This window comes from Oryctolagus cuniculus, chromosome 9 (assembly GCF_051225735.1).
Source record: "Oryctolagus cuniculus isolate XC-2025 breed Fujian yellow rabbit chromosome 9, ASM5122573v1, whole genome shotgun sequence".
NCBI classification, from domain to species: Eukaryota; Metazoa; Chordata; class Mammalia; order Lagomorpha; family Leporidae; genus Oryctolagus; species Oryctolagus cuniculus.
Window position 1 is genome coordinate 64187407 of NC_142875.1, and position 26699 is coordinate 64214105.

A 26699-nucleotide genomic window follows, 5' to 3' on the forward strand; every position below is an offset into this window, starting at 1 on the left:
CAATAAGCTATGTTAGGTGAGTTTCAATATGCCTTTAAAAATAAACAGGAATATTTCCAAGTCCTGATTATATTAACTTGACCTGGTTTATTTTGAAAATATTTCCCCTTGCTATAGTCAAATAAAAACTCTTCCTTTCCTGTACTAAAACAGAAAGGCTGGAGAGGGTGCTGTCATGCAAGGTTTAAGATGCCACTTAGGATGCTGGTATCCCACACTGGAGTGCCTTGGTTTGAGTCCTGACATACTCTTCTGATCCAACTTCCTGCTAATGTGCACCCTGGGAGGCAGCATTCCTGGCTTTAGCCTGGCCCAACCCTGGCTGTTGCAGGTATTTGGGGAGTGAACCAAGAGATGGAAGAGAGAGACTATGTGTCGCTTCCCTTTTCAAATAAATAAATACAGCTTAAAAAAAAAAAAAGCTGTATTTCTCTAACTGTGCTTAGCTATACTGAATATTTTAAAAGCTTTCTTCTTTAACACTAAACCAGTTACTTCAATTCTTAACTAGTCTACCAGCAATCTTCCTTACCTGAGAGCAATACAACTAAAAAGGAAAATTCTCCCACTAAATATTATATACAATCTGAACAACACAGAGTACACAGTTTTTAAAAAATCAGTGATGTATTTATTTGCAAGGACTCAAAGGAAAGACTTGAAGATCCAATGTAATCTCCTGTGAGGCTTACAATTTAATTAATCCAGTTTTGGGAGAAAAGGGGGTTTTGGTTTGCTGCCACTGACTTGGGGCTGGTACTATTTTACATGCTTCAGTTATGTGTGTAGAGGCATCATACATCTTGAGTTTTTTCAGAATTAGTATCAAGTCCAAAAAAGTCTTTTTTGATGATGTACCGAACACACTGCAAAATCACATTTCTTTCATGCCGAATGTCTGGAGCGAGAAGCTTAAAAAAAAAATTAAGATTAGCTGACAAACAAAACATATGTGGGAAACACAGTCTAAAATATCAGGTATGTCTTCCCATAGAAGGAACACACAAGAATAAGAAATGTGAATCATATTAAGCAATTATTTTCTGAGAATATTTTCTCATACCAAGATTATGTAGCTTGTTACACAGAATACATGTTCACACTTAGGGTCTCTGCTAGAAGCTTCTAGCAAAGGACAAGACAACAGGCTCAAAAACCTGTGATTCTTTAATCTAAAAATATGGCAAAGAGGATCTACTCCCTCAAACTAAAATCTCTAGTCTAGAAACTGGTAAGTAGATATTTTTAAAAATGATAACAATGAAACCACAGTAAAAACCCCAACATTCCCTGTTTTTCATAGCTTCTCATTTTTGTGCTTACTATAATTGAAAGAAAGCTAAAACTCCCTGGTATTCAGAGTAAGTACATAACCAAGGAGTGACATGTGATTTGCCAAAAATGAACTTAAATAGTCTTTTTACAGAATATCAATAGCTTGTTAACTCCAAAAAATGTGGAATACATAGAATGTTTCTATTACTCTTAGTCATGAAAGTTGATCTTTCAACGGTTTCATGTCCATTTCTTAAAATCAAAAGATGCACTGCTTCCTCTTTACGAATTTTTTTAAAGAACAATATTAGATTTTTAAAGCACATAATGCTGAGAATAAATTAAAATATGCAAAAGAAAAGTAAATAAAGGTATAGAAAGAGAAAACAATGAAGCCAATCTCTAAAGACAAGAAGTGGGCATTGTCAAGAAACTTTAGCTCTTTAGTTCCCACTATCTTGTGGTTTAATAGAAATTTGTATTAAAATCTTTTCTTTCTTTTAGCCTACCATTGAATCTAGATATGCTATTAAAGAAAACTTTAAAAATATCAATAAATCTCAATACATATTTCCTTAATAACCATTCAAACCTAGATTTTAAGCAGCTTTGAAAATTGAAATTTTTCCACATTTACCGAACACCAGCTATATGCCAAATGCAGCCTCAGAATTAAGATAAATAGACAAGTCTTCAAGGACCATATGTCTCAGCTAACCTGAAAACACATGCACACCAAGAAAACCCCAGTGGCTCTATGTTGCCTGCAGTGTAAAGAAAAATCCCTTACCATTTCCAGGAGATATGGATGGTGTGTTCTTGGTTCAAATAATGTCTGATAGTTAGGATAATTTTTTTTCCTCTGAGGGTTTGTCTTTTTAAAACTTTTCTTTTGGTTCTCACACTTGGCTTCTGAGAAATTTGTAACAGTTGCTTTAACATCTTGCCTTGGATTCTCAGGAGTAGTGCTAGGAAGAAACTGGTTTTCTGCCAGAATGTCTGCTTCAGTCTTGATTGGAGTTTCTAAGCATGATAAAAAACACATAAATAAAAAACAAATCTAAAAAAAGGTAGAATTTTTTAAAATAATCAAAACAGCCATAACAATCTCTCACTAGTTACTTAATTAAGTAGCTACTGGCTACTTAATTACTTAAAACCATGAGAGATTTTGCAAGGCATTGACAGTGTATACCAATATTTTTCAAATAGGGAGCTCTAACTGCCAAGAATGGAGATTACCACAAAGAGCTACAGAACATGCTCCCTGTGAAGGAAATAATACCAGATGGAAACTTGGATCTATACAAAGGAATGACAAATGCCGGAAACAGTAAATGTGTGGATAAACACCAAAGACATTTTTTTCTCATATGAAAAACAATGAAAAGATAGTTGACTATTTAAAGCAAAAATAATATTTGTATTATTTCTTGTGACTTGTAATATCTCAGGAGATAAAATCTGTAACAATAGCACAAAGGAAGGAAGAAGAAAGCACACTGCTGTAAAATTCTTAAAATTACACATAAAGTAGATATTATTTGAAAGCACACTGTGATAAGGTAAAAGTTACATACTGTACTCTAGATAAACTCCTAAAAAATAAGAGGTATAATTAATAAATCAATATTTGCACTGTCCCCCAAACAGAATTAATCCAAAAGATAAGTAGGACAAGAAAAATAGAACGAAAATAGCTAAGACAAATGAAACAAGCCATAAAATAAGTACAGTATGTGTGTAAGTGTTCTAAATACCCCACTAAAAAGGCAGGGACGTTAAGACTGGAAAAAAAAATAAGACCCAACTGTATAATGTCTATCTTGATTTAAATGCAAGTAGTCCTTTACACAGCTTGAACGGAGATTAAATCTCAGTTACCAAGGAACCGTGCAGAGAGGGCTGCCTGTATAAAGTCACAGGTTAAAAGTAAAAGGATAGAAGATACTATGACACATCAATCACAATCAAGCTGGATTGGGTACATCAATATAAAAACAAAACAAAACAAAACAAAACAAAAAAACACTTCAGAACAAGGAGTATCACACCAGGGATAAAGAGGGACACAAATACAAAGACGCTAGCATAGATATCATAATCTTAAAGAGGTCAACTCATCGAAAACACAAAAACAATAATGCTTAATAACAGATTTGCAGGATATAAACAGCCAAACTAATAGACCTGAAAGGGTTGGAGACTTAACACTCCACTGTTGGTAACTGAAGAACAATTAGAAAATGAGGGTTATATAGAAGATCTGAACATCACTAACAACTCAAATAGTCAAAGAACACTTGGCCCAAAACATATTCCTATCAAGTTCATATAAACATGTATCTTATGTTGGGCCATAAAACAAGTCTCAATAGACATGAAAAACTGAAAGTGTACGGAGTTCTCTGATCATAGGAGAATCATTAAAAGGAGCTAGAAATTTAGAAATATATATTGGGTCTTCCTCCTGTTTCCTGGCATGTAACTCCTAAAATCCTTGGAATCTTCAAAGTGATACCTTGTCTTTCGTAGGCTAGAATCACCTAGGAGCTTCAGGCTGGGGGCTAGTCACTTTCAGCCCAACTCCCCAACCTCTGGGGAGAGGAGAGAAGCTGGACAGCACCAGTCAGTGATTCAATCACACTTACGTCACAGAGTCTGCATAAAAACTCAAAAGGACAGAGTTCAGAGAGTTTCCAGACAGCTAAGTATGCAGAGGTTGCTAAAGGGCAGTACAGCCCAAGAGGGCATGGAAGCTCAGGGCACCATCCTCCTATCGCTTCATCTCCTCCTGTTCAGCAGAATCTTTTTTTTTTTTTTTTTTTTGACAGGCAGAGTTAGACAGTGAGAGTGAGAGAGAGAGAGAGAGAGAGAGAAAGGTCTTCCTTCCGTTGGTTCACCCCCCAAACGGCCGCTGCGGCCGGCACTGTGCCTATCCAAAGGCAGGAGCCAGGTGCTTCTCCTGGTCTCCCATGGGGTGCAGGGCCCAAGGACTTGGGCCATCCTCCACTGCACTCCCGGGCCACAGCAGAGAGCTGGACTGGAAGAGGAGCAACCGGGACAGAATCCAGCACCCCGACCGGGATTAGAACCAGGGGTGCCGGCGCCGCAGGCGGAGGATTAGCCTAGTGAGCCGCGGCACCGGCCCCAGCAGAATCTTTTGCAATATCCTTTACAATAAACCAGGAATACATGCGAATGCTGCTCTGAGTTTTGTGAACTGCTCCAACAAATTAACCAAAATCAAAGGGAACCCCAATTATAGCCATCCAGTCAGCACAAAAGTAAAACAACCTGAGACTTGCAATTTCTTCTGAATGAGGGTGGGAGGGATGCCAGCCTTGGAGATGAGCCCTCAACCTCTGGAATCTAACATTGTATACAGTGTTGGACTGGACTTGAGTAAGGGGAAATTCAGTTACATGTGCTGCAGAACTGGTAGCCTGTTTGGGGGGGGGGGGGCAACCACCATACATTTGGTAAGAGAAGTGTTCTGTGTTGATTGCTAATACACATATAAAGAAAAATTACATTTGTTCTTTTCCTACATCTTCACAGTGATCCATGTTAGAGAACAAAGCACAAGAGAAATTAGGACATATTTCACAATAAATAAAAATGAAAACATAATGTGTCGGATTTGTGAGATGCAGCTAAAGCAGTGCAGAGGGCAAATTTAGAGCTTTGACTGCTTAATTAGAAGTGATGAAAAGATGAAAAAAAGGAAAAAAAATTAATAAATGACAAGAAGCCTAAAATTAATTATCTAAGCTTTCAATGTAATAAGAGGGAAAGAGAAAAATAATAAAAAGCAATGACAAATAGAATTTAATAAGCAAAGCCAGAAGTTGGTTCCTTGAAAAGATTAATAAAATTAATTGCTAGCAAGACTAATCAATAAACAAAGAAATATCAATTAATATGAGAAACAAAAGAGAAGACATCACTATAGATTCTATACCTATCACAAGGAATATTATGACCAATTATTCACACCAATAAATTCAACAATTTAGGTAAAAATGACAAATTCTTTGGAAAAGCACATGATCAAAACTTACTCAAGGAGAAATGGGCAATCTGAGTAGTCTTGTGTCTGTCAAGAAAATTTAATTCATAATTTAAAGCCTTCCCAAAAAGAAAATGCCAAGTTCCGATGGCTTCACTACTGAATTTTATCAACAAGAGGAGATGCTGAGGGAAAACACTTAACCAAGAAGAGGAGGAAACAGATCCAGACAGACACCAAATCCACTATAAAGAAAAATACAGACTAGTATCCCTCACAACACAAATGCAAAAATCCTTAATAAAATATTGCCAAATTAGGGGCCAGTGCTGAGGCACAGCACGTTAAAACCCTGGCCTGCAGCACCAGCATCCCATATGGGTGCAGGTTCGAGTCCTGGCTGCTCTTCTTAGACTCAGCTTTCTGCTATGACCTGGGAAAGCAGTGGAGGATGGCCCAAGTGCTCCTGGCTCCTGGCTTCAGAATGGCCCAGCTCCAGCCATGTGGGGAATGAAACAGTGGATGGAAGACCTCTCTCTGTCTCTACCTCTCTCTGTAACTCTGTTTTTCAAATAAATAAAATAAATATTAAAAAAAATTTGCCAAATCAAGTCCAGCAATGCATTATAATGTTAACTGTTGTGGCACAGCAGTTTAGCCACAGCTTGGGACTCCTGGAGCCTGGGGTGGAGCCTCCACTTCGACCCACCTTCCTGCTAATATGCATCTTGGGAGGCAGCAGGTGATGGCTTAAGTACCTGTCATTCACATGGGAGACCCAGACAGAGTTTCTGGTTCTTGGTTTAGGCTGGCCTCCCTCTTCCCTTCCCTTCCTGTCTCTACCCCATCACTCTGCCTTTCAATTAAACAAAACATAATTAAAAAAAAAAAAAGATAATAGACCATACCAAGCAGATTGTATTCCAGGAATATAGGTTGGTTTGACATTTCAATCACTTTATTTCGCCATATAAATAGAGAAAAACTATAATTAAGACAGTTGAAAATTCTAAGTGTTAAGACAGGAATCTGGCCGGTGCCGCAGCTCACTAGGCTAATCCTCCGCCTTGCGGTGCCAGCACACCGGGTTCTAGTTCTGGTCGGGGCACCGGATTCTGTCCCGGTTGCCCCTCTTCCAGACCAGCTCTCTGCTGTGGCCCGGGAGTGCAGTGGAGGATGGCCCAAGTGCTTGGGCCCTGCACCCGCATGGGAGACCAGGAGAAGCACCTGGCTCCTGGCTTCGGATCAGCACAATGCACCGGCCACGGCGGCCATTGGAGAGTGAACCAACGGCAAAGGAAGACCTTTCTCTCTGTCTCTCTCTCTCACTGTCCACTCTGCCTGTCAAATATAAAATAAAATAAAAGACAGGAATCTTCACCACTACTACTTCCAAATTGCTATTTTTAAGAGTAGAAGAGTCTAACAATATCCCTCAAAACCCTCCACACTCAAGTATTACATAAGACTGAATGAACATATAGGGAAATATTAGAAACCCTGACTCTGTGGGCAGACTGTTAAGTTCAAGTCCTAGTTCCATGACTTGTGGGCTATGTGACTTTGGGGGAAGCTACTCATCTCTGCCTAAATTTCCTCTTCTGTAACATGGAGATAAAACAATGGCACCTACTTCATAAGCTTGTTGAGATAATTAAATCTGTAACTGTCTGGTTTGAGTACCAACTCTGCTCCCAGTGCCAGCTTCCTGCTAATGTGCACCCTAGAAGCAGCAAGGGATAGCTCAAGCACTTGGGTCCCTGCCACACGCATGGGGGACCCGGACTGAATTTCGAGCTCCTAGCTTTGGCCTGGCACAGCCCTGGTTGTTGCAGGTATTTGGGGAGTCAACCAGTGGTTGAACATCTCTGTCTCTCTGCCTTTCAAATAAATACATAATACAGAAGACTACCTCTCTTCATTTAGAATCCATTTAAATAAGCAACCTTCTAGATATTACCATCTACTGATTTATGCCTCAAATGCCTGAAATGGCCAGGAGGCCAAAGTGGGGATCCAGGAACTAAATCCAGATTTCCCAAAGGTGCTCACAGTTCTGAGAATGAAGGTGTGAGGCCTCAAAGACCTTTTCTAGTTTCCATTCTTCCTTGCTATTGAAAATGGTGACAGTCTCAAAATAAAGACATGAATATAAAAGTATTAAATGTTTCATCTTCAGAAAGAAAAGGAGAAGAAAGCATTAGTCCACCTTGTTTTTATGGAATTCAGTAATCTGTTAATAGTTTTGTTATCAGCTATTGTAAACAGAACCAATAAGTGGGAAATGTAATCTATGTTTAAAGAATAACTCCATCTTCATATCAGGGTATTAGAAACATGAGTAAGAAATAAATACTGTTTTTCTTAAAATCTAAAAAAAAAAAAAGAGAGAGAGAGAGAAATGAGGCAACTAGTTGTTAAATAATACCCTGATAAAGCCAAAACACTTTAGATTTCAAAATTCAAGGAGTTTCTAATAAGCTACCAGAGTAAGCCACAGCCTGTTTAAAAAGGGGAAAATTCCCATGTTACAGATAGGCATAAACATTACCTTTCAAATTAAAGCCAAACTCTTCCTTATTCAACGTCCTCCAGCTGCACAGTCACCTTTAAAAGTGCCACCACCTTCATCCAATCACATTCACACCTTCTCTTCATTTTATACACTTTAAGACTCGCATTTTTAATCCCCTGAGCAGTTCCTACATTGACACATCTCCTGAGCTAGACGCACAGAATAGAAAGCTAGAGCTCTTCACTCCTGCTATGGCCTGGCCTAGCTCTAGCCATTGTGGTCGTCTGGGGAGAGAACCAGTGGATGGAGGACCTCTCACCCTGTCTTCCCCTGTCCATAACTCTCTTAGATAAATAAATAAATCCTTAAAAAAAATCTTGGATTAAAAATTGCCATACTTGGGGCCGGCACTGTGGCACAGTGGGTTAATGCCCTAGCCTGTAGTTGCTGGCATCCCATTTGGGTGCCGGTTCTAGTCCCAGCTGCTCCTCTTCCGATCCAGCTCTCTGCTATGGCCTGGGAAAGCAGTAGAAGATGGCCCAAGTGTTTGGACCCCTGCACCCACGTGGGAGACCTGGAAGAAGCTCCTGGCTCCTGGCTTTGGATTGGCTCAGCTCCAGCCATTGCGGCTATCTGGGGAGTGAACTAGCGGATGGAACACCTCTCTCTTTGTCTCTACCTCTCTGTGTAACTCTGTCTTTAATTGCTGATTTCTCAGAAAGACTCCTGAAAGGATTACATTGCTTGCAACCTTTAGAACACACAAGACGTAACCACAAGAACAGGGCTGTTGTGTTTTCCAAATGAGGTAATTTAGGTAAACATCTATAAAGAGCAATGCCCTATATACATTTTTTTTCTTTTTTTATTTTTTATCTTTTATTTAATGAATATAAATTTCCAAAGTACGACTCATGGCCTATATACATTTAAACATTTTAATCATCCCCTTTGTCATAAAGGACCTCTTGCCACCTAACAAAGGTGCTACAAACTCATTATGACAAGGGTTCTTCAGAGCAGAAGAAGAACTGAATTTTCTTTGTGCTCTTTTGGAATTTTCTACAAGTCTCGGTATATTTTCTGTTCTCCTTCTTGTTTTTTCATTATATTGAATTACTTTTACCTTTTTCTCCCCAGAAGTAGCAACACATTTCCCCCAGCATTCTTTTGTCATGATAACTTTACTTTTTATTATTTTCAAACAAAAAAGGAATTTGAATGTTCAAGCAAATAAGGTACATACTGGATGCTATTAACATACAATCTATACCAGAGGCAAAAAGCACCAAAACATACCTCACTGTAAAACCGAGGCCATGACTTACCTTCTGGCTCGCTCTCTGACCCTGACAGATTGTCATAGCTGCTCATCAGAGAGCATAAGGCTGGCGTCACTTCCTTGGGTATGACAGTTTGCTGTGGTTTCTCCTCCTTATCGGATTCTGAAACAGAAGAGGAAAGAATCTTTCAAACATGTATCCCAAAGCATCTACCACCACAAAAAAGAAAGCTGACAGATCCCTGCTTCCTCATCTGTTAGTGAAAAAAAAGTAACTTCTAAACATTTCCCTCACCCTTCCCAAAAAACTAATTCCAGGGGACCTGAAAAATTTCCCCTTGGTTTAAGTCTTCATGAGCAGAGAAGCTCTCAGCCCCAGAGGAGACAGACAGGCAAATGAAAGCCACATAATTCAGTTATCTATCATGCTTCACAGGCTGTAGAATTTGGGCCTTCTCTAAACTAACTTAATTACACAGCCTTTGCTATTAATTTACAGGTAGAAGTACGAACAAAAATTTATTTAATTTCACTGGATCAGAATCATTATCTTTGAAAACTAAATTTAGGAATAAATAAAATATAAAAATATCTACCCCTAATCAAAAAGCAATGCTGAAATGAATCCACCCAGTTTTTATTATTTAGAACTTCTAAGAACTTAAGTAAACAAGCCAACCATGAGAATTTAGCAAGTACTAAAGAGCCTGCCAAAGGTGAAGTGTTTGATCAGAGCCCAAGCAAGCCTGGTTGTAGCCCCAGGACACCACCTATTAAATTTATTTTTGGCAGCTCTAAAAACATATTAACTCTATTCTGAACAACCAATAAAAATAAAGCCTGGCTGAAAACAATAAGTAACTTGTCTATTTAATGAACCAACTCAACCCACAACCAGTATGAAATGTTTCAAGTCTGAATATTCAGCGTTCACTAAGTCTAGGAGAAGCCAAAACATGCCAGTAGGAAATGAGAGCACCCTTTTATGTGAATGCTGAACCAGCACCTTCTGTTGGATGAAGTCAAACCCTCCTCCATCTCCCCACACTACCCAGCACCACACACACACACTCTCTCTCTCTCACACACACACACACACACGCTCCCGCAAAACCACTGCTTCTCAATTTTAAGCTAAATTATTACCTTTTCTTCTGGATTAATAGAGGGAATGGAAAATATATATTTTACAGTGTATTAAAGAGAAATCTACCATAATGTTACTATGAAGATTGTTCATCCAGTGTTTGAATGATCAAAAACCAAACTAGAGCATCTCCTTCCAAGACCCAAAGAAAGGTATCAGAAAAGTAAAATAAACAGTTGAATATTATGCTCTTTAAAAGCATGATCAAATTGGGCCAGATTTAAATCCTGGCTATTTGACTCCAAATCTCAATCTTTAATTAGTGAACCTCCTACAGAAATAGAAAATGTGTGCAACAGCTGGGACTGGGCCAGGCTGAAGAGTCAGGAACCAGGAACTCAATTACTGGAGCCATCTCTGCTCCCTCCCAAGGTCTACGTGGGCTGGAAGCTTGAATCAGGAGTCAGAGGCAAGCATAAATTCCTGATCGGGACACAGACATCTTAACCAGTATCTTAATCAAGAAGTTAAATGCCCACCCCTAAAATATAGTTATGATCAAAAGTAATGCTAATAACGTCTTCTTCACTAGTAGTTCCATTTCTGTGTTCCTTTTTATAATAAAATCTCAAACACTTAGGTGATAAAATTCACCAGGGAAATCAATTTTCTACTGCTGCCTGACCCACTCCAGGATCTATTCCAATGGGTCTTTCAGGCCCATCATACCAGTGAAATTTTTTTCTTCCCAGAAATTTTCTGGTAGCTGCGCCAGCAAATTTAGAATTCATTGCTTGGTTCTCATCTTAGCTAACTTAGCAGCAGTATTTGACAGTGCATGATCATCTATTTTGTAAACCACCTTCTTCACCTGGCTTCCAGAACCTCCTCATTTGGCTCTCTTTTCCCCAGTCTTCCAACTGAACTCTCCTCACTGACCAACTTCCAAAATTACAGAGTGCCCTTAGATCTCTTAAAAAAAAAAAAAAAAAAAAAAGGCCATCGCCATGGCTCAATAGGCTAATCCTCCACCTTGCGGCGCCGGCACACCGGGTTCTAGTCCTGGTCAGGGCGCCGGATTCCGTCCTGGTTGCCCCTCTTCCAGTCCAGCTCTCTGCTGTGGCCCGGGAGTGCAGTGGAGGATGGCCCAAGTGCTTGGGCCCAGCACCCACATGGGAGACCAGGAGAAGCACCTGGCTCTTGGCTTCAGATCAGCGCGATCTGCCGGCCACAGCGGCCATTGGAGGGTGAACCAACGGTAAAGGAAGACCTTTCTCTCTGTCTCTCTCACTGTCCACTCTGCCTGTCCAAAAAAAAAAAAAAAAAAAAAAAAAAAAAAAAAAAGATTTATTTATTTGAACGGCTAACAGAGAGAAAGGGAGACCAGGGGAGAGGAAGAGGGATAGATCTTCCATTTGCCAGTTCACTCCCCAAGTGTCCCCAACCATGACTGTGTCAGAAACTCCCCCTGAGTCTCTCATATGGGTGGCAGGCACTCCAGTACTTAAGGCATAATCTGCTGCTTCTCAGGCACATTAACAGAGAGCTGGATTGGGAGCAGAGTAGCCAGGATTTGAACCAACACTCTAATAGGGGATGCCAGGGTCCCAAGCAGTTGGACAACTTGTTGTGCCACAAGACCTACCCCTCTCAAATTAAATTCTGATGGACCTTTTTATACCTCTCTTTTCCAGGATATCATGTTATGTTAAATCTTAAAAAAAAAAAAAAACTATCTATATACTGGTGAATCATGAATTTCCATCTCTAGTCTTCAACTGTCCCCTAAACTCCAAAATAATCTTAACTACTTGGTCAACATCTTATGTAGATGTCAAGCAGGTATCTCAAGTATACCATGTCCAAAAACAAACACTTCATTTCTACTTGGAACATGAGCTCCAGTATTCATCTTGAAAAATGCCAAGTCTTTCTTCTTAAGGGTTAGGCCAAAAACCTAGCAATTATCCATGACTCTCACATACCATATCCAATCAACCAACAAATGCTGTCAGCTCTATTTAGAAAATAGTTCTAGAATCATACTCCCCACTACTTCCACTATAACCTTAGTCCAAGGCAACATTTTTTGCCTGAACAATTCTAACAGCTTTCTAAGACATCCCTGATACAACCCTGCCTACCCCTCTTTATAGTCCATTCTCCACCTAAACACACAAATCAGATTATATCACCACTCTGCTCAACCTTAAATTAAAACCCCCAAATCCTCTTTGGCCTACAATGCCAATGGATCTGGTCCTCATTTGTCCCGTAACAAATCCAACCACTTTCCAAAGATTTATTTATTTACTTGAAAGTCAGAGCTACAGAAACAGAAAGAAAAACAGAGTGAGAGATCTTCCATCTGCTAGCTTACTCCCCAGATGGTCGCAACAACCCAGTCTGGGCCAAGCCAAAGCCATGATCCAGAAGCTTCATCCAGGTCTTCCACATGGATGGCAGGGACCCCAGTACTTAAGCCGTCTTCCACTGCTTTTCCCAGGCCATTAGCAGGGAGCTGGACTGGAAGTGGAGCATCTGGGACTTGAACACTGGCCCATAAGGGATGCCAGCATTGCAGGCAGCTTTACCTGTTTCGCCCAACACTGGCCCCAACCACTTTATTTGCTGGCTCCACTCATATCTGGCTCTTACGTGACCACATGAAGGGTGTTCTCCCCCTGGGGTGTCTGCATTTGTTCTCTCTTTGCTAGGGCTGCTGTCCCCTCAGATATCAGCCCCTTACTTCCTTACTTCATTCAGACATCTTCATGTCACCTTACAACAAACATTTTCACTTACTGCCCGGCTATATGAACGGATTTATAAAATAGTACATTCCCCTCCTGACTCCCATCCTTTATCCTTTTACTAAGCTTCATTCATCTTCAATCTGATGTAATGCACACGTGTCTACTGTTATCTCTCCCAATCAGAATGGAAGCTACAGGACAGAAGAGGTTTTGCTCTATTTGATATTATGTCCTGAGCCTACAACAGTACATGAATGCTCAAAAATTTTTTAAAAACAGTTTTGTTTGTTTGTCCTTCTTTTTGGTTCCAGGATTCAACCCACCCGCCATATTCATTGCATTTGGCGACATGACACTTTAGTCTTCTCTCAATCTTTGAGAGTTTCCCACTCTTTCCTCATCTTCTATGAATTTGACACGTCAGGTATTTGTGGAATATCCCTCAGTCTGAGTTTGTCAGATGTTTCTGAAGATGAAACTGAGGTCATGGGTTTTCAGAACAAATCTCACAGAGTTCTCATCACATCAGAGGTCTCAGACATCAACATGACTTCATTACTCCATGGTCTGCTTGGTTTCTCCACTATAAAGTTACTGTTTCTCTCTTATTATTCTCTTCCTTGAAATGAGTTAGTAAGTCAAGCCCACACTCAAGGGAAGGAGAATTAAGGTCCCTCATATATGGAATATCAAAGAATTTGAGATACATGTTAAAACCATCATAATAATTAGTAAACAGTTTAGGGGGGAATATCTTGAGGTTATGCAAATACTGTTTCACTTTAAAGTTTCATCTCTGCGGTGAGCATATAGCACAGCAGTTAAAGCACTGCTCAGAACACTCGCATTCCCTATGGGAGTGCCCTGAGTTTCAACTCCATTCCTTGTTCCAGCTTCCTTATTTATATCAGCAGAGACTCAAGCATTTATTTTGGGGGTTATAATTTATTATTTATTTTGTGGCTCTGTTTCAGCTTTGGTCATTAGGAATTTTTTTGCTATCCTTCTGACATACCTACTTCTTTAGGTTTCTTGATCACTTTCTTATTTTAGGCACCATGAGATGCTGAGGCTCATTTCTCATCATCAGTCATTTCTCCAAGAAGCCCTGGTTAAAGTGGAGAATGGTATTTGGAAACAGTGATTTGGAAACAATGATTTGGATGCTAAGTGTGCTTGTTACTAAGAGTGTCACAAAGTTCACTATATTTGACTGACTCCCCAAAGGGTGAGAGCTACAAGTTCATACATATGAATAATTCTTCCCCTAACTCTTCCCCCTGCAGTTATAGGTTTAATGGACCCACTACAAGCAATAATACTTTGAAAAGGGGTATTGTTCCTTTGGCACTATCCAAGTATCTTCTACAGTGACTTTTATATCTCAATATATCAATGAAGGCTGTTCCCAGAGTCCCCAAGATTTATGTAGCGCCTCTAACACAGGCATTTTTAGCTCCCATCCTAGAAAGACAAAGATAAAGGAATTATATATACTAGCTGACAAAATAATGCTCAAGGAATTTCAGTTTTTATAAAAGCAGCTAAAACATTTCTCTAAACTGAAAATACCAGCATAAAGACATAGCAATCACGATGATAAAACCAAATTGTAGAATTATTATGAAACAACAGCACAGTTTCTCTTACTGTTAAAACAGTGACACTTAGGGTAAATCTCATATCTCTCTCATACATAAACATCAGCTTCCACTGACCAAAGCAAGGACTGCACTTCAATGATCTAAAAATTATCATTCTACTACGAGTTTTTTAAAGACAAGGAGAGACGTCTTTAAAATCCCCAGCATTCTTCTGAATTAAGGTGCTAGGCAGGCAGAATGCAGGATGGCATCAATCCCTATGGAAATGACTACAGCAAAAACACACTCCCCTATGAAAACGTTAGCAGTTGCAGAAACCTCCCATCAGGCTTCTTGCTACAACTTACCACTTCTTCCTTTTTTGTTTTTAAGTAAGATATATTTTATTTATTTGACAGGAAAAGTTACAGAGAAGGAGGGAGGGGGAGAGACAGAGACAGAGAAGTTGCAAGTGCTTCCACCCACTGGCTCACTCCTCAAAAGGTCCGCAACAGACAGGGCTGGGCCACCCAGAAGCCAGGAACTCCATCTAGGTCTCCAACGTGGGTGGCAAGGACTTAAATCACTTGGAGCACCTCCCCTGCTTTCCCAGACACATTAACAGGGAGCTGGGTCAGAAGCAGAGTAGCCAGGGCTCGAATTGGCACACATAAGGGTTGCTGGCACCACAGGCAGCAACTGTACCACAACGCTTGCCCCTAAAACTGATTTCTTTACATGCTACTCCTTGTTCCCCCCATTTCCTATTGTTTTTATGGAGGAAACACAATCATATGCTTAGATCCAAGAAGATTCATGATTAAGTCTACTTAAAACGCTATTCATTGAAAAAGCTGCCCTCCAAAATGGAGCCTTCGCTTTTTACAGTCCCTAACTCTCAAGGATGACATTTAGCAATGGGCATTCATGAGAGCCAATGTGTTATGGCAGCTTATTTTCTTTTTTTATTTTTTTAAATTTTATTATTATTATTATTATTTTGACAGGCAGAGTGGACAGTGAGAGAGAGAGAGACAGAGAGAAAGGTCTTCCTTTTGCTGTTGGACCAGAACCCGGTGTGCCAGTGCCGCAAGGCAAAGGATTAGCCTAGTGAGCTGCAGCCTAGTGAGCTGCAGCGCCGGCTGCTTATTTTCTTACTTTAACAGGTTTTTTTTTTTTTTTTTTTTTTTTGACAGGCAGAGTGGACAGTGAGAGAGAGAGACAGAGAGAAAGGTCTTCCTTTGCCGTTGGTTCACCCTCCAATGGCCGCCGCGGCCAACGCGCTGCGGCCGGCGCACCGTGCTGATCCGATGGCAGGAGCCAGGTGCTTCCCCTGGTCTCCCATGGGGTGCAGGGCCCAAGGACTTGGGCCATCCTCCACTGCACTCCCGGGCCACAGCAGAGAGCTGGCCTGGAAGAGGGGCAACTGGGACAGAATCCGGCGCCCTGACCAGGACTAGAACCCGGTGTGCCGGTGCCGCAAGGTGGAGGATTAGCCTAGTGAGCTGCGGCGCCGGCAACAGTTATCTTTTAGACAACAGAAGCTGCCCAACTGATATAGTGCATAGCTAGACTGATGTCCCAGTGTTCTAGACAACAGCTGCATTTATATTACAGCAAATGACCAACAAATTAAATTACCTTTGTTTTGTGGAGACATTCTAAGGCACACTGATGCCACATTACTGACTAACTGCTTTCTCTCTAGCTCAGACAAGACTTATTGTTTAAGACTATAGGCTAGGAAAGCCTTAAAACTTGTTGTAGGTACATTTAAATGACAGCAACAAAATAAACTTGGCCTTAAGTACTGACATACCAAAAAAAGATTTAAAAAATCCTTGATTGCGCTAGTAGGTTAGTCCGCAGAATATATAAGGAAATTGAGTGACAATAAAGACACAGAAAGTGCCTATCCACTGGTTCACTCTCCAGATGCCTGCGACAGTGGAGGATGGGCCAAACTGAAGTCAGCAGCTGGGAACTCAATCCAGGTCTCCCATGTAGGTGGCAAGGACCCAGCTACTTGAGCCACCTGTTGCCTCCAGCATTAGAAGGAAGCTAGAATCAGGAATGGGGCCAGGACTTAAGCCTAGGCACTCCAACATGGTGTGTGGGTGTCTTAACCAGCATCTTAACCATGAGGTCAAATGTTCATCCTTTCTAAATTTTTTGAAGGAGAGAAAAAAAAAAATCAGTGCCTATGAGTCAATTCCACACTATTTCAAAATATCACCTGCCTTTTCTTGCCTCTGCAACAGTAAGATGCACTTTCTAAACTCTTCCCCACATCTAAACTATGCTAGCCTCGGAATATTTTTCTTGATAAATTCAGACTTCACATGTAGAGCACATGTAGTACTAGTGAAGTCAGACGTCCAAGTTCAAATCCTAGCTCTGCCATTAACCGGCAATATAGCTAAGGCAGATTACTTAGTCTCTGTATTCCTCTTTTCTAAAATGGGAGTAGCAACAATAAAGATTGTCATGAGGAAAAGAAATGTGTACAATGCATACAGAGCAAAGTTAAGTATCGTATGCGGTGTTACTTGGCATTAGGATAACATTATTATACCTACTGAATTTAATTTTTAAAAAAGATTTATTTATCTACTTGAAAATCAGCATTACAGAGAGAGAGGAACAGAGATCTTCCATCTGCTGTTCCACTCCCCAGACAGCCGCAATGAGACGGGGTCAGGCTGAAGCCAGGAGCTAGTAGCTTCCTCCAGGTGCCTCACATGGGTAGCAGGGGACCAAGCACTTGGGCCATTCTCTGCTGCTCCTCCTAGGTCATCAGCAGGGAGCTGGAGCAGAAGTTTAGTGGCCAGGACACAAACCACTACCCATTATAGGATGCGGGTACCACAAACGGCACCTCCATCTGCTATACCACAGGACTGGCCCCTATTCCTACTAAAATTTTAAAACTTAGCCCAACTTTCCTTATGACCTTAATTCAGTCAACAAATTATCTCCATTTCTTGCCATCCATAATTTTAATTACTTGTCATATGACTATCACAGAAGCCACTGTCACCCAAGATGAACAGAGTCTGCAATGAAATCCTCAATATAACATCAATCCACGCCCCAACAATATTCAGGTACCCCTTTGCAACAGGAAACATAAGCAATCAGCTAACGCCTCACCATGCTACTGGAGGACAGGGTACTTTAGCCTGAGTGATACCTGCATGTGACAGCAGCATTTTGGTGCTTTAATTTTTCAACTTATTAGCATTGAGTCAACTTGCCCAATAAATTCTAGAGGGAACTCAAGGAGAAACCATAAACATTTATAAATCTATACTAGGTTCTGAGGAAGAACAATATTCGTCAAATACAGTGAATTATGCCCAAAGAGAACATACTCAGGATCAGTAATATAAGTAATACAGGCTTCCTGGAATTTCTGTATTATATATAATGGGGGGAAATGCAGATAAGTGGACAAATGTGAATCGACAGTACTAACACTTTAAAAACAACCAAGAAATTTTCCAAGACAGCATCACACAATGGAAATGATCCAACAAATACAATTTTTCTTCCACAGCCTGCCTGCCCCCAGACTCAGAAAAAATGTTGTGAAACAAGGTTTTTTGACAAGATCCTCCTAATAAAGACAAAAAATAAAACCAAAATATTTGCCATTAAACCTTCCACGATCAAGGCTATGAATAATCAACTTCAGCACCACTGTCTACACACTAATTCTTTCTTGTTTCACTTACCAGAGTCACTGTTGATCAAGACACCAAGAGGATCTGCATTTGCCTTAAGTGGGTCTTTAGGTTTCGAATCACACACGTGATTGCCTGGTCCAACCACTCCCTGTCGGGTACTGTCATTTTTCCACTTGTTTTGTCTGCCAGGACTTCTGATCTTGGATACCTGTGAATGTCTGGCCATTCCCTTCATCTTGCTGGAGTAGGAAAAATGTAATTCTTAGTATAATAGGCACTAATTTTTCAAGAAAAAATTTGTAAAAGACTACTGGATGCAATAGAAACCTAACTTAATTAAAAGACAAATAGCACATATTCTCACTTATATGTGGGAACTAAAAATATTGATTTCATAGAAGGAGAGAAAAGAATAGTGGTTCCTAGAGGATAGGAGGGACAGGAAGAGGGGGACAGAGGGAGGTCAGCTATCACTAAAATATAGTTACATAGGAAGAGTAAGTTCTAGCAGCATAGAGGGGTGAGTAGAGTTTACAATTTATTATATTTATCTTATAAGGAACCCAAAAAAGGAGAGGGGCTGGTTGTGGTATAGCAGGTAAAGCCGCTGCCTGCAGTACTGGCATCCCATAAGGCTGGTTCGAGTCCCGGCTGCTCCACTTCCAATCCACCTCTCTGCTATGGCCTGGGAAAGCAGTAGAAGATAGCCCAAGTCCTTGGGCCCCTGCACCTGTGTGAGAAAACCCAGAGGAGGCTCCTGGCTGCTGGCTTCAGATTGGTGCAGCTCCAGCCATTGTAGCCAACTGGGGAGGTGAACCAACAGATGGAAGACCTCTCTCTCTCACTCTGCCTCTCCTTCTCTCTCTAACTTTTCATATAAATAAATAAATTCTTAAAAAAATAAAAGAGGAAATAGAAAGCTCCCAACACAAAGAAATTATAAATGTGTAAAGAGATGGAAATGCCAACTATCCCGATTTGTTTTTCACATATTGTGTGTGTGTGTGTGTATAAACATCACACTAAGTCCCATAAATACATTAGCATCAATTTTTAGAAACTACATAAATAAATAAAAATAAAAGATCAATAAATTAGAATTCATGAAAATTAAGAACTTTTATTTAAGAAAAGACAGTACTAGAAACATGTTTCTAGCCAAAATAAAGAACGAAAGACTGACAGTAAAATAAGTACCAGTGAGGAGATAAAAATATTTGAAGAAATAGTGGCCAAAATTTTTCCAAATCTGGTCAAACTTACAATCTCATTATACAATAAGCTCAGTGAATCCCAACTGAAAGAAATCTGAGGAAAAGTACACCAATGCACATCATAACAAAACTGCTCAAAACCAGTGATAAAAGAGCCAAAGGAAAAAAAGGCATTTTATATGAGACAAGATAATGATGACAGCATATTGCTCACTGGAAACAAAGAAACAACATCTTTAAAATACTACAAATTTTTAAAAACCACCTAGACTTGCACATCCAGCATAAATATCTTTCAAAAATGAAGATAGGAGGCAAGCTTTTGGTACCACAGTTAAAACCCTGTTCAGATCTCCACATTCCGTATCAGAGTGTCTGGTTTAAGTCCTGGCTCCTCTGTTTCCAATCCAGCTTCCTGCTCATGTGCACCCTGGGAGGCAGCACACCCAAGTACCTGGGTACTACCACCCATGTGGGTGGCCTGGATAGAATCCTTAGCTCCTGGCTTCATTCAGGCCCAGCCCTAGCTGTTGGGGAACCTGAGCAGTGAGCAAGCAAATGGATGAACTCTGTCTCCTTGCCATTCAAATAAAATGGAAATACCTTTTAAAAAGAAGAAAAATAAAGACTTTTTCAAACACACAAAACTGAAATCAGTCATCCCCAACAGACCCTCACCATGAGATAGAAGCAGGTTGAAGGAAAATGATTTCAGGTGGAAAAATCTGTCTATGCAAAAGAACAAAGAGAACCAGAAATGATACCCTAGTCATGAGCCATCCAACCGCAGCTGTGATTGAGCCTTGTCAAAATCAGCAGATATCAGCACAGCACCGTGGTGCAGTGGGTGAAGCCACTGCTTGCAATCCTGGCATCCTATGCTGGAGTGCTGGTTCAAGTTCCAGCTGCTCTGTTTCTGGTACAGCACTCTGCTGTTGCTTTTAGGAAAGCAGCAGATAGCTCAACTTCCTGGGACCCTGCCACCTGTGAGAGAGACCTGGATAGAGTTCTAGGCTCCCAGCTTCAGGCTGAATACCCCTGGTTGTTGCGGCCATTTGGGGAGTAAACCAGCAAATGGAAGATCTTTTTGTCTCCCGCACCATCACTCTGCCTTTCAAGTAAATATATCCTTCAAAAGGAAATTAAGAAAATGAAAAGGCAAGCCACATGTTGCTGGACACATTTGTAGTATACGCACTCCACTCAAAAAGCATTCGTATCTAAGCAAACAACTTCTACAAAATAGGAAAAGCAGCCTCAATTAAAAACTAGTCAAAGGCTTTCAGCCGGTTCTTTACAAGACAATATTCAAATGGCTAATAAGCCCATGAAAAGATAGACTCAGTACCACTAGCCGTGAGGAAAGGTATAGCATTACTAAGCATGACCAGGGTACAAAGCAATGAGATATCATTAGAAAAAGTGCAAATTGACTCAAGCACTTTGGGAAACTGGCCATATCTATTAAAGCTAACCTATGATCTAGCACATGTATATGAGCAATGAAAATGCATACTTTTGGCCATAAGATATATAGAAGAATGTTCACAGCAGCTTTATTCATATAGCCCATAGTGACAACAACCCAAATATCCAGCAGAATGCATATATATTCTCACAATTGGTTCCAGACAGTAATGAGAAATAATTTACCACTACATATAAAATGTGTAACTAGTACAAAATAATTTTGAGCCAAAGAAATCATGTACCCCAGAATATATACTATTTGATTCCATTTACATAAAGTTCTAAGAACAGGCAAAATAAATTAATGATGACAGAATTCAGAAAAGGGGCTACCTTTGTGGGGAGGCAGTAACCAGGGAAAGGCTTAAGAGCTTCATGAGGTTAAGATGTTCTATATATTAATCTGTATAGAGGTTACATGGATGTGAACAGGTATGTATATACATATATAAGAATTCATCGACTTGTCCACTTAAAATTTGTATATTGTATTATAATGTACTTCAGTAAAAAGTAAATAAAATGGAAAAATTATGAAAGTAGTTCTATGAAAGTCAGAGGATGGGGGAAATAAGGTGTCTCCTATATTGCTGATGGGGCAGCAACCTGGTCCAGCTCCTATGATAGATATATGGCAATATCTATCAGTATTACAAATATATATACCTTTTTACTCAGCAAATCCATCTCTAGGAATCCATCCTTAGAAATACTTGCACATATGTAAAATACTGTATGTACAAGGGCAATAATGTAACTTTATTAGCGAAAGATTGGTAAGAGCTTAAGTGTTTACCCATAGAAAACTGATTTTTAAAAATACTGTAGGATATCTTTAAGCTACCTACATATCCTTACAGAATGAAGTTTGTTATAGATCAGTAATGGGACAACCCTCAAGTATACTGTCTGGCTCTAAAAGCCAGATCCATGTGATGGCCATGTGGTACAGCAGTCAAGTCCCTGCTTGGGATGCCTGTATCTCCTACCAGAGGGTCTGTTTCAAATTCCAGCTACTCTGCTTCCAAACCAGCTTCCTGCTAATGCACTCCCTGAGAGGCAACACACGATGGCTCAAGTACTTGGGTCCCTGTCATGCAGGTAGGAGACCCAGATTGAGTTCTGGGCTCCTGGATTCCACCTAGTCCAGCCCTGGCTGTTTGGGGCATTTGGGGAGCAAACCAGTGGACGGGAGATCTCTCCCCATCTGTCTCTCTTTCAAATAAAATGAAACTTCAAATATATAAATAAACAAAGCAATGTTCAGGACAGCATCAAAAAATAAACTGAAATGATTATATCACCTGCTTGCTATAAACAGGTTGCCTCTGGTAAGGACACTATTGCACTAGGAGACACAGACCCAAAGGACTTGTTCATGATCTATCTTTTTGAAAGTCATATGAATACTTATTTAGCACTGAGAATGCAAGCAATCTGAGGGAACTCACCCATACTGTGTTGTTGTCAATACTGCTCCTCTCTTTTCCTTTTCAAGTTTTAGCTTCTTTTTCCTTTCAATATTGGCAAGAGTTGGGTAGTTTCTAAAAAATAATAAAAGGCCTTTGAGAGGACAAGTTGAAGTAAGCAATCAATTACTGTATTTAGCAATTTTGGTTTTAAAACTAATCCAGTAAATTATAAACTTTTAATTGCTCTAGAATGTTGTGAAGAGGGGGAAAATATAGACTGTTAACAGTGCCACTCAGCATTGGCCAGCTGCTGGTCCACAAATGTGCTACCAATCGGCAACTAAATAAGGAACTTACTTACGTAAATCATACAATGTGCTCAGACTGATATAATTCATTTATTTGGCATGTACTCATAAATTCTTTAAGAAAAAATTTTAAGTCAATGCAACTGCTTATGCAGATGTGTTAGATATATTGAAAATTAAAGATGAAGAAGAGCTAGTTCTCAAGAAAACAGTCTACCAGAAGTATTGGAAAACATACAATCGGCACTATCATAGACACAATATAATAAATACTCATAAGACTATAAAAATTGGAGATGGGATGATTACACCTAACAGGAGAAATCCAGAGAGGAACATGAAAGAAACTGATCTTAAGTGGTATTAACAGACAGAAATCAGACGGAAACATTTCAGTGTTTGAAGTAGGGTAAAGAAAGTTGAGGAACCTTGGCCTCAGAAGTGAGAGGTACCAGGGAATAATTTATATGAAATATAATACAGTTACAGGGAATCAGACTGGAAAGGGAGGCACAGGCCAAAATGTGTCTTGAATACCAGACTAGAAAGTTTTTATTGAATTCAGCAGGTGATGGGGAGCCAGAGAGTCACGAACAGAGAGATATATACAAGGCAGTGATTCCATCTGACAGCAGCATGCAAGATGGATTGCTTTCTTTGTTTCTTGGCATAGCAAGTGGAGACACAGGTTCCAAACTCTGAGGGCGAGCACAGACACCAGAGAGGGGAGAAAACTCAGAAGGTGAGGACACCAGTGGCTCCTATCCTCAGCCCAGATGCTCAGCAGAATACGTTTTGAGAAACACCAAACTCTGACCTGTCAGTGCTTAGAAGACACTTTTTTATTTTTTAACATCTGCATGACTGACTTGAATGGCATAGACAATATGAAACCTATGGCTGGCCATATTAGAAGACAGGAATGGAAATGACACTGAGTAAGTGGTGAAGTAATCAGAAAAAAAGGCAATGAATTTCAATGAGGACAGTGCAAAGCAATACATCCAGCCAAGAAAAATAAACTGCATAAATAAAAGATGATGAATGCACAAGCTATAAATAAACATAAGAGGAAAAGATCAAGGTCATAGAAGATAAAAATCTGACAGCCTGTCAGCAACAAAGAACTACGCTTTCAGAAAGCAAACACACTCTAGGGTTCTATCAAGTGGACTCTGACACTTTGTACAAGTGTGAAATCCTCCTCCCATGACACTCAAGAGTAGTCAAACACTCTGAAGCACTGTCAGTTTTGTACTTCTAACTGGAAAAAGAAAGACAAAGAAAAAATAAAATTTGGAAGGGATCCAAAAGAGACTCACAGATGATTAATAGGCTGAAAAATAAAACCTCTGAAGATTGAAAGGAACTACTTGCAGCATTTAAAATAGGAGAGAGGTGGCAATAAAATAATCTTACAGGGAGGATGGTAGTCGGCTGCCCGCAAAACTTAATATAGAATATGCAGAAGCAAAGCCGGAGCTGCGGCTCAATAGGCTAATCCTCCGCCTTGCGGCACCAGCACACCGGGTTCTAGTCCTGGTCAGGGCGCCGGATTCTGTCCCGGTTGCCCCTCTTCCAGGCCAGCCCTCTGCTATTGCCCGGGAGTACAGTGGAGGATGGCCCAAGTCCTTGGGCCCTGCACCCACATGGGAGACCAGGAGGAAGCACCTGGCTCCTGGCTTCGGATCAGCGCGATGCGCCAGCTGCGGCGGCCATTGGAGGGTGAACCAACGGCAAAGGAAGACCTTTCTCTCTGTCTCTCTCTCACTGTCCACTCTGCCTGTCCAAAAAAAAAAAAAAAAAAAAAAAAAAAAGCAGAAGCAAAAATGAGAAAAACAATGCTGACTTTTATAGCCCCTAGGTAGAGCTACTCAACACATACAGAACTCTCAAGTTCACTTACTCTTACTATCCTGTGTTTCTTTAGTATTAGCATTCTGAATATTGCAGACCCTTAACCTCTTGGGTTAAGTAAGATTTGGTACTTTAACGCACAATATATAAATAAACAAATGCTAGGTATGTTCTTTTCAATGGTAAAGAATCAAAGTATTTGTCACAGAGGTAGATTTAGATGGAACAGAAAAACTCCCTACATTAGACATCAAAGATGTTGGGGAAAGTCCTTTGGTGAAGCCTGACTTTCACTTCCTAACATATCAGGTTCCTAAAGGTACGCAATCTTTCAGTTACAAGGTTCTAGCTTTCAGTGCCAAAATTAGTAAAATCCTCTTTCAAAATTTCATTTACACAGAAAATAAGAGTACCAGAAAAGAAATATCCCCAAAAGAAGAGAACACAAGACACAGTCATGTACACAAACCACCACCCACAAACATAAAACAAAAACGGACCCGGGAGGATAAGAAGTCAAGTGCTCCTACGAAGGATACAGTGAGGCTTCCTCAAGTACACCTGAAACAATGAAGCCAAAAGCCCCGGGGGGAAAAGACTCACAGATTCTATCTCACATTGTACAATTACATCTCCTGTTAAGAGAATGACTGTGATGAAGTTCTAGACTGCAACAAGGGATATTTTCACATCCCAAGAGAAACTGGCAGTGAAATCATATGCTCTTTTTCTTCTCCTTCTTTCACTTCATTTTTTAAAAATTTATTTCTTTATTTGAAAGGCAAAATTACAGAGAGAGAGAGAGAGAAAGACAGAAATTTTCTATCTCCTGGTTCACTCCCCAAATGACCCCAATGGCCAGGACTGGGCCTGGCCGAAGTCAGGAGCCAGGAACTCCATCTGGGTCTCCCACTGGGGTAGCAGGGGCCCAAGCTATCCTCTGTTACCTTCCCAGGCACATTAGCAGGGAGGGGGATCCGAAGTGCAGCAGCTGGCGGTCACATGGGATGCCGATGACAAGGGCAGTGGCTTACCTGCTGCACAACACCAGCCCGTCTCATTTCTTACCTCCTTTTTTGCCCTCCTCCTTGTCTATACTTTTAGCCACAGCAACAGGCCTTAAGTACCACAAAACCGATAAATGGGCATACTGGTGCAAGCCATCACCTTAGCACTTAACTATTCTCGTCACATTATTCCCTTTTTCCTTATTCTCCAACTACTGCCCATTTCCTCCTAGACATCTTCTCTCTAAAGCACCACCCCTTTTTACTCTCAGTGACCCACAACGTGCTTCAGTGCCAGCTATGCAACTGCAATGTCATCTGCACTTCAGAGAGATGTGATTTGCTTGAGGAGCAGACCCCTACACCAGAATTCTGAATGATAGGGTTTCCTCAGAGCCACAGTCAAGCACCAAATATTACAAAACCACTCCCCCTAGTGGATTCCCTGTGTGCTGTGAAGTGCATGCCACTGTTTCTAAAAGCAAAGTTTTCAAATGCATATCTTAAAAAATAAATATAAAGGGGCCTGCAGTGCTGACATCCCATATGGGCACTGGTTCAGGTTCTAGTCCTGGCTGCTCCACTTCTGATCTAGCTCTCTGCTATGGCCTGGGAAAGCAGAAAATGGCCTAGGTGCTTGCACCCGCGTGGGAAAACCGGAGTAAACTCCTGGCTCCTGGCTCCAGATCGGCCCAGCTCCAGGGTTGTGGCCATTTGGGGGTGAACCAATAGATGGAAGGCCTTTCTCTCTCTCTGCCTCTGCCTCTCTGTAACTCTGCCTTCCAAATAAATAAATATAATCTCTTAAATATATATATATATATGCATGAGAAATGGATGAACACTTCAGAACAAGTTAAACAGAAAAATAAGAAGCAAAATACAGATCAATCTCAGTTGAATTCAGCAAGGGTCAAATAATTTCAGAGGCCGGCACTATGGCATAGCAAGGAAAGCCTGCAGTACCAGCATCCCATATGGGCGCTGCTGGTTCAAGTCCCTGCTACTCCACTTCTGATGCAGCTCTCTGCTATGGTCTGGGAAAGCAGAAGATGGCCCAAGTTCTTGGGCCCCTGTACCCATAGGGGAGACCTGGAAGAAGTTCCTGGCTCCTGGCTTTGGATAGGCCCAGCTCTGGCCATTGCAGCCACTTGGGGAGTGAACAATCAGATGGAAGACTCTCTCTCTCCCTCTCTACCTCTGCCTCTCTGAAACTCTTTCAAATAAATAAT

At 40.6% G+C, this 26699-nt stretch overlaps 1 protein-coding gene across 2 annotated transcripts in view; it reads right to left on the reverse strand.

The window, feature by feature from the left end:
* Positions 1-608: 608 nt before the first annotated feature.
* Positions 609-26699, reverse strand: part of NUFIP1 (nuclear FMR1 interacting protein 1) — a 43249-nt gene continuing 17158 nt past the window's right edge. Inside the window, exons 6-10 of one of the 2 annotated variants that reach the window (XM_089304116.1) lie at positions 22335-22427; positions 18248-18438; positions 9131-9247; positions 2066-2298; positions 609-911 (exon numbers count right to left, since the gene is read on the reverse strand). In XM_089304116.1, the coding sequence (XP_089160242.1) occupies positions 795-911; positions 2066-2298; positions 9131-9247; positions 18248-18438; positions 22335-22427 (751 nt within the window). In that variant the 3' untranslated portion in view covers positions 609-794. The remainder of the gene's footprint in view (positions 912-2065; positions 2299-9130; positions 9248-18247; positions 18439-22334; positions 22428-26699) is intronic. The other variant, XR_016213246.1, reaches the window with a different exon arrangement.